At 41.8% G+C, this 10,177-nt stretch overlaps 1 protein-coding gene across 3 annotated transcripts in view; it reads left to right on the plus strand.

Moving 5' to 3' along the window:
- The window catches only part of cntn4 (contactin 4), a 149,850-nt gene extending 141,841 nt beyond the window's left edge, over positions 1 to 8,009 (plus strand). For all 3 annotated transcript variants that reach the window (XM_069714769.1, XM_069714760.1, XM_069714778.1), the window contains exons 15-23: positions 247 to 405; positions 1,271 to 1,420; positions 2,514 to 2,584; positions 3,907 to 4,141; positions 4,419 to 4,534; positions 5,446 to 5,632; positions 5,726 to 5,838; positions 5,935 to 6,103; positions 6,471 to 8,009. In XM_069714769.1, coding sequence (XP_069570870.1) covers positions 247 to 405; positions 1,271 to 1,420; positions 2,514 to 2,584; positions 3,907 to 4,141; positions 4,419 to 4,534; positions 5,446 to 5,632; positions 5,726 to 5,838; positions 5,935 to 6,103; positions 6,471 to 6,562 — 1,292 coding nt within the window. In that variant the 3' untranslated portion in view covers positions 6,563 to 8,009. The remainder of the gene's footprint in view (positions 1 to 246; positions 406 to 1,270; positions 1,421 to 2,513; positions 2,585 to 3,906; positions 4,142 to 4,418; positions 4,535 to 5,445; positions 5,633 to 5,725; positions 5,839 to 5,934; positions 6,104 to 6,470) is intronic.
- The last annotated feature ends 2,168 nt before the right edge of the window (positions 8,010 to 10,177 follow it).

Here is a 10,177-nt window from a genome sequence, read left to right on the forward strand (position 1 = left end):
AGGGGTTGTAGGAAAAGTGAGGCAAGTAGAATGTTCTCTCTTGCAAGGTTTAAAGGAAATTTACTGTCTAATTAGAGTGAATAGCTCCCAAAGGTTTCACACTGAACTGAATTCGCTGCAGAAGCCGCAGGTGCTAAATCCAATGCGACTCTTTCCACCATCTTCCCATCTCTTCCTGATTTACATGTCCTGTCTGTCTCTCTATCTTTCCCTCGTCTTTCCCTGCCTGGCTGGGCCATCTATCAGGTCCCCCGGGCCCCCCCACCAGCATCCATGTAGAAGAAATCACTGATACCACAGCCTCTCTGTCCTGGAGGCCTGGTCCTGATAATCACAGTCCAATTACGGCATACACCATCCAGGCCAGGACACCGTTTTCCCTCGGGTGGCAGGCTGTCACCACAGGTAAGCTCTCTTCAACCAGCCGTGGCTCCCTCCAATTGCATGAAGGGGGCCACTCTCCATTCTTCCTTGCCTGTGAAAATATCGGACATGTCATTTTTACCTCAGCACCAAATGCTACGCAATTGTACCAGGACCATTGACCACCATTTTATTGGACTCCCGGGAACCCTGAAACATGGATCTCGTCCTGATGATGAAGCTTGTTGCCAAGGCTGTAATTTGATAGTGTAGTTAAGTGATAGCACCACCGTCATTTTTCCGCACATTATCTTGAATAGGACCCTTAGCATTCACGCATGATTGGTGTAATGTGCTTTTATCCCATATTGTATACCTTGCTCTATTGATATTTTTGTGAATTAGGGACACTTTTATCTAAGATTGTTTTACTGGCCTCATTGATTTGCCACATCAGGATCATATATTTGAAACATAACTACAAAATGACCTTGTAGTTGTACAGAAGTTAATTGAGGAAATTGAACTTCCATTTTTTTTCCCCATATTTGTCAGCATCACAGAGATTTAAATGCATTGCTAGTTAACAAATGCTATGTGGAATATCATTCAGGTTTTATCAAAGCATGAAACAAATATTGCCAGATTGGTAAATTAATAGTCAATGTCTTGACTTGTATTACATGAGATGTTTTTGTATTGTTGTTTGTTTTCGAGTTTGTTTGTTCAGCATGTCCTTGTGAGGGATTACACCTGTCCTTTGTACCTGTGGCGGAGTCCTACCAGGTCTGTCAGCCTGGAGGATAGCCTGCTGCTAATGCTATGCTCACACATACATAGACAACACACACACATACACATAAAGTTTCTTGAAATTGAAGGGGGCACTGTGTGTGTTTTCTGCCAGTTCCAGAAGTGGTGGGGGGCCACCGGCTGACAGCTACAGTAATAGACCTGAGCCCCTGGGTGGAGTATGAGTTTCGAGTCCTGGCAAGCAACACCATCGGGACCGGCGAGCCCAGCAAGCCATCCAAACAAGCCAGGACAAAGGGCACCTGTATGTGCTGAATCTCTTTCACAAAATGTATCTTTCCTCTTCCTATCCTAGATGACTGTAATTTACTTAATTTGATCATGTTTAAGGAATAGCTCAATACTTTTGGAAGTAAACTTCCAACACCTCTCCTCCAGCACCTCTGAAGCTCCATAATCAACTGATTATATGTTTTCTATGCCATCGAATGACAAACTCAGCCATGTCTATCAGATAATTCCCCACCAAACCGAAACTTTTTGTTTTTTACACTTTCGTTTTTATACGTATTTAACCAACAAACCAGCCCAGTATCATGCTAGTCCACTAGAGGATGTCAGTGTGATGGTTGGCCTCGCCTGACAACATGGTTTTTAACGCCTAGGTGAGGCAAAACCATGACACTGATCTGCTGTCTTCTATTGGACTGGTGGGTGTGTTAAATGCTTTGGCAAGAAACCAGGTTGAACAAATATAAAGTGAAATGTCAATGAGCCTCAGAGGTCCTGGTCGGCACATTGTCATACCTCTGGACAGATCTGTTTCCTGTCTTTTCATGCTAACCTAACAGCATGGCTTAATTATTTTGTGTTCAAACACGAGAGTGGTTTCAATCTTCTCAACTAACCTTAGGCAAGATATCGAAGAAGCAAATTTCCCTGCCCGATGGTTAGGACGCATACCACATGGGCCAAACAAATGCTCCTCCCCACATATCCTGTCTATATGCTCTGTTGCACCTATCAATTTCAATGGAAGCAAAACATGTTGCCATAAACTTTTATTACTTGCCAAAAAGCATATTGGGTGTCGGATAATTTTACTTCTCTCCTTAAAAAAAATCGCAACATCCTATTTAAATGAAACCAATCATTCCAAATTCCAATCAATCTCTAAAAGCAGCAAGCAATTCATCAAGGTCCAGTCCTTTGTGTTTCTTGTCTTTTTGCATCTATTGTTTACTGATGAAGATATCTGGATGTTGAAGTGCAAACTTGTGGGTGCAAAAGGTTACCTATCTTTACGATTTGGGAGTAACAACAGAGAAAATGATTACATGTGCTTTTACGGTGTCATCAAGTCAACACAGCTAAGCTGATCTGTCCTCTTCCTCCAGCTCCGAAGGTCACACCAGCTAATGTGAGTGGAGGCGGTGGCAGTCGCTCGGAATTAGTCATCACATGGGAGGTAAGCGAGCTTGCTTAGGACCCCATCATCCATGGTGGAGGCAGCCAGACGTCATTATTCTCTGTGGATATAGGCCTGTTTCATTAATAACAACAGAATGGCTTAATGTATGGCATTTCATTTTTAAGAACAGAAAGGCAATAACTGCTGCTGTCACCTAGGGGAAGAGAAAAATGCTTTTGAGGTTTCAATAAGATAATTAAACTCAAAGGTTCCTTCGAAGTCCCAACTTTTTGTCCCTGATTATTTTACTTCTCCTGCTTGCTCTCTCTCTTTTACTTTCTTTATTTCTACAAAGCCCCAGCGTACTAACCCAGCTCCAAGAGCTTCTATTTGTTCAGGCTGTTTCAGAGAATCAGTGTTGATGTTTTCAATTAAAGTGTAACTTTTGCTTAACAAAGCCACAATTTCGCCTCTACCCTTTTTACATAAAAGTGGGGATGGAGGGTTGCTTTTGTAATTCTAACTTTTGCTCATGGATTAAAAAGGGAAAGGCTGGACACGTCTATGCACATAGAAGCTTTAACCCACAGCCTAGTATAGGAACCAACATGAAAGCTAACAAGTTGTAGTCAGAGCATAATCTGTAGTGAGGTTTTGCTCAGAGGGTGACAGTTAACCTTGTTTTAACCCCCCTCTAATCTGCTTGTTAGATCATGACATATCCTGTTCAGTGTTCTAATTTTGACCATTTTGATTATTCATACCACATGAGAAATCCATCATTTTACAAAAGCAATTGTGTCTGATTTGTAATACTGTATATTCAGAGATATGCATAAGTCAGTTATTTCAACCCATAATGTCGCAAATTCAAAGCTAAATCTTATGATCCACAGCAAGAAATATTTTGCTAATTCTAATAGTGTCCTCAAAGCATATTCTTGATAATAATTCAGGGGCTCATGAGTCACTAAGATTAACTTGGGACCATGAATAGCAATGCTGGTCCAGAGTTCACATATACAGTCTGAGTATACATAGTTTCTACCTCTGACCAGACTAAAAAAGAAATGAAGTGTGTGTATGAGCATGTATCTTTCAGTAGACGGAGTGAAGGTGGCTGGTTCCTCCACTAGAATGAAGTCTGCAGCTATAAATGTCTGAGACATGTTATCAGAAAACTGCTGAGTTCATGTTATCCTGCTGGGTGTTCCGTACTGTGTAATGGATGTATCCAGTAATAATTCTTGTGAGTTAAGCATGTTATATTTGCAGCCAAGCATTGCGTTAAAAATTGAAAGCCTTATCTTTGATCTCTGTGTGTAGTGGGTTTATTTATTTGGTGTTTACAGTGCTGAAATGGTGTTGTTTTTCTGCAGCCTGTTCCAGAGGAATTGCAGAATGGAGCAGGATTCGGCTACGTCTTGGCTTTTCGCCCCCACGGTGCCACTGGCTGGATGCAGGCAGCCGTACCGTCTGCTGAAGTATCTAGATACGTCTTTAAAAATGAGAGCATCCAGCCCTTCTCGCCTTTCCACGTGAAGGTCAGGGTTTACAACAATGAGGGGGAAGGGCCATTTGGACCGGTTACCACTATCTACTCTGCTGAGGAGGGTGCGTATGATCTCATGTCATACACAATATGTTACGGAGTAGATCTCCTTTCTCAGATAGCATTAATTAATGCATGAACGTAAGATTAGGGCCAACCTGAGTGTGAACAGAGGCAGAGCCAGCGTTCTTCTATCAACAGTTTCAGACGTCTTCCGCATACTTCCCTCCCTCTGTTGTCCTGATGAAAGAAGTTGCTTTGAAAGAGTTTTGATGTTTTCTCTTTGAGGGGTCCTCAAAGCTCAGTGTTACTTCTAAAATCTGTACACATTAACTCCAGAGCCTGGCAGAGCGCCCACCAGGGTCCGTGCCAAGAGCCTCTCTGCAGCCGAGATTGAAGTTTCGTGGAAAGCTCTGCCCTGGAATACCAGCAAGAAGAGAGTGCTGGGCTATGAGGTGAGCTCCAATAAAATGACTTGTTTGTGTGTGTTTCCATGAGGGGCAATTCTGTTTGTGTTTGCGTGCACACAGCAACTAATGTGGTTGAGTCTTGTTCTGTTCTATTATTGATGAGTGTTTCAGACTCGTGCACCTTAGGCGTACAAGATAATAGCTTACTGCATGCATAATGGTCCAGACTAGTCCCAAGCCTGTGGGTTTAGTTGTTTCTCTTGTTGCTTACCTAAGTACTGTAACCACCCTGATTAGCGTACTGATGCAACACTCTAAGGGATAGAACGTTTAGCTTCTAATCCACACAACAAAGCAGTTTCAGACAGTGGTTTTGCCCTCAGTTAGTTCTTGTCATTTTAATTCCGCTCCTTCTTGAAATCCAAGAAATGAACAAAGGGGTTGTTTTCATCCTCGGATTACATAAAGAGCCCGAATTATAAATTGTTGACCACTCAAAGTCAACAGAGTAGCAGGGCCTGAGCAAACCATTCCTGTGAGGGAAGACAAATTATATTTGTGCTGTCAAGCGTGCCAGCTATTTCAGCCCTGACGAGGAGGGTGACAAAGAAAATCTGTTATCAGTGGAAGTTGATGTCAGGGGATTTTGAGGATTCTTTTTCTTTGTTTTTCCTTTTTTTTCCCTCCTTTTTGCATATTTGAACCCACTCTTTAGATCGTACCCTAAACCACGACACATGTCTGATAAGGACAACAGGGGCACGTAGTTCAGGAGGCACATCGGGTAACATGCTGCTATGGCTTGTTTTCAGACTGGTTCACATCATCCATGCAGTTGACTTCACTTCTCCTGGTTTCCAGTTGGCACTTCATTGACAGGGTGTAACCAAAAGCTTTTAAGGTGTGCACCGTGTTTTCTCCGATCACGTCTGTGCTTCTGCCTTGTTGCTCTTCAGCTGAGGTACTGGAGGAGAAGTGAGAAGGAAGACACAGCCAATGTGCAAAGAACTGTTGGAAATCAAACGTCTACAATTATCCACGGCTTGAAAGGCAGCACCACATATTACATCTCAGTGAGGGCATATAACACTGCCGGAACGGGGCCTCCCAGCACCACTGTCAATGTTACCACCAAAAAACCACGTAAGTACCAGATGTAATTAGAACTTCTGGACACTCGCTGCCACCGCTCAGCTTTTCTTTGAGGTGAATAATGTGTTTTTTTCTTCTCTCAAGCACCCAGTCAGCCACCGGTTAAAGTGATGTGGAACACATCAAACTCTAAGATTATATTGAACTGGGAGCAGGTCAAAGCCCTGGAGAACGAATCAGAGGTCACTGGCTACAAAGTGAGTACCCAGTCGCCTTGTTTTATCAGAAAATTGTGTATTTGTGTTTGTTACCACGAAGTCTGCACCTGACCTTCGGCTTGACCTCATTCTCAGGTGCTGTACAAGAAGAATCGACACGGCCGCCCCAGCATCATGGAAACCAACACCACCTCTGTGGAGCTCGCTCTCCCTACTGATGAGGATTACATTATCCAGATAAAGCCATTTGGAGAGGGAGGGGAAGGCAGCAGTAGCAGGCAGATCACCATCCCAAGGATACCAGGTCAGTGGAGAGCTAGTTAGTGTCTCCCTCATGGCTGAGCTGAATAATCCACTCCCCTGCTGCTTTCTCCCCAGAGCAGATTAACTGTCATCATCTCCAAAGGAACAGCGAGAGTAAGAAAATATTGTGCTACATAGGACATTTGTGTAATTATGGTCTCCATGTGACACTATAAAGCCAGAGCTGTATGTAAAGTAGATAATTCCCTGTAGAATATTTAGATTAAGATATCTCATTCCGCTGCTTGGGTAATACCTCTCAAACATCTTGGAAAATGAATGTTTTCAAAAACATTAGTTGCCAAACAGTTTTTTTTTCCTCCACAGCATACAGAATAACACCCTCGTTCTTTTCAATACCTTTTCAGGCCCCAATGCAGTCGGCTCAGCATCCAAGGTCTCCACTCTATCAGCCCTCAGTACAATAGCACTGTCTTTCACAGCGCGGACATCTTTATGACAAACGGCTCCCAGCAGACACTGCATCTGATGTGGAGATAGCTCTCCAGCAGAACACAAACATAGCCCACTCTGGTGTAACTAGATCCATTCATTTAGATTTTAGGGGCAGAAGGAAGACAGTGATGAAAAAGAATTTAAAAAAAAACATGCCATTGAGATGACAGGGAAGGATTCCCCTTCAGCACCCAGGCTAAGAAACAGGAGATTGACCGATGTCGTTGACTATGTTGTTACCAAAGCAGCTTTCATAAGAAAAAAATAACAAGAAAAATGTCTTATATGCATCTTTTTGTATGAAATGTTGAGCTTTTATATATTTTTTTTTCTTAATCAATTCAAAGTTGGTCTGGGCTTGTTGGGAGAAAATAGTTAAGTGCATGGCAAATAACATCATCAAATTTTCCAGTTCGGAGGTTAAGAATGTGATTTGACGGCACACCTTTTGTCTTCTAAAATAATACCTGTAACTTTGGTTCCGACAGACCAGAGTGTTTTTTTTTTTCCGTCATGTTAATAAACTGTTATCTGGTACATCTCTGAATCATCTAAAAAATATTTCACTCAAAGGACGGCATCCACAGCTTTGGTGGAGGTGTTGCTATCAGTCATAAAACCCTGTGTGTAGAGAGGATTAGCATTGAGCACCGCATGCTAATGCTTTACAACACTAGTAAAGTGTTAAAGTTAGTAAACTTCAAAGTTAGCAGGGTAAAGATTATTCACAATAGATATCATACATTTTTATTTATTTTTTATTTTTTACATGCCATGAAGCTGCAAAAAAATGCAGAATATAAAAAAAAAAAGCAATATTAACTAATATAAACTGGCAAAAAAAAATAGATGGGTTTGAAGTTGAAATACTCACATGCCATGTGAACATATAAAGAGTTATGAGTTGTCGTTAATCATTTCTCCTGTCCAAAGTGTGGCTTCCCTGTGATAGATGGGGGGGGGGGCAAAATCCACCGCCCTGTGAGAAAACAAGTTTATCTTCAGCAAACATGAGGCCCACGTCTGAGATATGCCGGGGTTCCGACTACACAATACTGTTGTTAAGATGGTCACTGTGTCAGATCAAGCTACGACAGAGTCATAACCTCATGCCATGATTTGGCAGAGAAACTGCATGACCTGCATAATGGGAGGAACAAAGCACCTAAAACAAGAATGGAAACAAGCAATGGCATTCAAGGTTGTGTAGGACACTAGCTATCAAAAACACAAAAGAAGAAACCAGAGAGGACTAGTCTGAGTTGTCGCACCAGGAGCACAGTATGAGCCTTCTGTCTTTCACTTCACCATGTTCTGCACAAAACAGCAATCTGCTATCCTATTGTTCAGGCAAGGGAACATAGTGTAGAAGTTACACAATGGTAGAGAAGGTAAAAAAAAATTAGCACATGGATGTTGTAAGGCATCCAAGATGCAATACTGGCTGTTGTCAATTAACATTTCTAATGCCCATTTTTGGTAGCCTGCTGTTCGCAGACCTAAATTCGTTGAGTGACTATACGGGTCTGAGTACACTTCATAGGGAATTGTTTGCAGTAGTTGCATCCTAGTGGGCGTAGACCTCAGTGTAATTTTTGTAACTGTTGGAACAGCCCTTGACCGATCGATATGCGCCGTAACTGGCCCAAACTCTACCATCGCTTCTATTACATTTGGTAAAAAAAATAAAAAATAAAAATAACGCTTGTCCTCAGCGTCATCACATTCTGCCACTGATGCCAGTTGCTGATTGAGCTGCCCTGTTGATATTGTGTAGACTGAACCCAACATTAACTAAATTCAGTAGCTGTCTTCCGAAGTTTTGTTCTTTTTAGTACCAAACCCCTTTTTGCGTTTCTCCTTGTTGAGCTGCAGCAAATTTACTGCTAGGAGATTACTCATACGGTAAACCTACACCCGACTCCCTACGAACGCTAAAGTGTCATATTAGTTTCAAGAATTTAGTGTAGAATTCAGTTTTTTTTTTTACAAAACAGCTACTGCATATCACTTTTTAATTGCACTCGGAAGGGATTGCTTTACTGCCAGTGTGGACAGAAGGAATGTGTAAAGCGAGCATTAACCCTTGACTGTACATATAGCTTATGAGGCTTATTCTATAATGCTGGAGGCTAAAGCATTAGCATGCCATGTTTTTGGTGCTAGTCCTCTGTAAGATAAGGTTGCCCAAGAGCTTCCAAAAAAGTTGATAGAGTACTTAAAGCCGTCCATGTGGTAGTTGCTGACCATATTTCCAGAAGTAGCACCGTGCTGTCGTGGAGAGCTTCTCTCTTTGGTTCCTCTACCTTGGAGCTACACTGGTGACGGGACCCTCGTGGCTGTCTCATGCTCCCCTTTTTTCAGTCAGCCCTGTGTCTAGAGCTATTCTTTGCCTTCTGTGTGCCTCATCATATGTTCAAAATCCTCAGGTCCTTAAAGAGCCTTAACTTATCATATGTATATCGAGAACATTAGAAACATAGAACAATGAATCAGCCGCGGTGATGTTTACATGCTGCTGTGTTGATAGAAACTGTATGTGGTCGGGTGTCAGCGTCCTTTGCTGAGGTCACTAAGGTTAGTTTGAATGGCAATTTTGCTGTTTCGCATGGGATATTGGCAATATATGAGGCCTGGTGGATTTTTATAGGTGTGTATTCTTAATAAAAGACGATGCTGCTGATCTTTTCCTTTTCCATTAGTCTCCTGATGCCATGTGGGACTGCTGTGCTGCGCGAGCACAGTGCAGTTTGTATGTAGCTTGTAATCCAGATAATTAGTTTGTAGGCTACTGGGTTCTGCTCAGAATCATGCATCAAGAATTGTGTAAAAAAAAACTGTTTTGTACACTTCAAATCATTTATATAAAAGAACCTTTCTAAAGAGATGATTTACTTGGTTTTTATGTAACATCTCTGTTTCATACTGTAGCTAACTGTTGCTCAGCATGACTGTACTTTGTCTTCTCTCTTCTGTCCATCTGCAAACCGTCTGAATGGCTTTAGGAACATGCAAGGTTCATGCATCTGATAGGTTTGTGTATAGTGTGCGTTTACCATGATATCTGAACCATGATCATCCCTGTGTCTATGCTTCTGTCTCAGTCAGTCCCTCTGAGATGTGCTGGGTTTACTGTCCATCTACGCTTTTCAGGAGGGTTTCCTCTGTTGCTGTTTGTTGTTTATACTGTGTTAATAAAGATTATTGATTTATAGAACAATGTCAAGCTCTGTTGGTCTTTCAATACATATCAACCTCTGTGACATATAAAGGAATAAGCAAATGCACTCTTTGGACACTTTCTTAGGTTAACCCGACATCATGCCAAAGCATGTAACACACCCATCAGTCCATTAGTGGATACTTTGTAAGTGTTATGTTTTCTCTCACCTGAGCATGTAAACTAAGAGGTTGCCACGATCACTGGATATGGTAGCATTTCAGTAGAGCAAATGGCAGGGGGAAAAAGAGATGAAATTTGACCTTATTGACTTTCCATAGAAGTGTTTATACTGGGCACCAAAAAACATTGGATCCTACGCATAAAACAACATGGTATCATCTCTTCATTAAACCCCATATGTGTCATAAATGTCAGCACGAAATATGAAACTATATT

This window comes from Brachyistius frenatus, unplaced genomic scaffold, assembly GCF_029030835.1.
Source record: "Brachyistius frenatus isolate BFR_SWC_R1_liver_20210118 unplaced genomic scaffold, ASM2903083v1 Contig_4, whole genome shotgun sequence".
Classification (NCBI taxonomy): domain Eukaryota; kingdom Metazoa; phylum Chordata; class Actinopteri; family Embiotocidae; genus Brachyistius; species Brachyistius frenatus.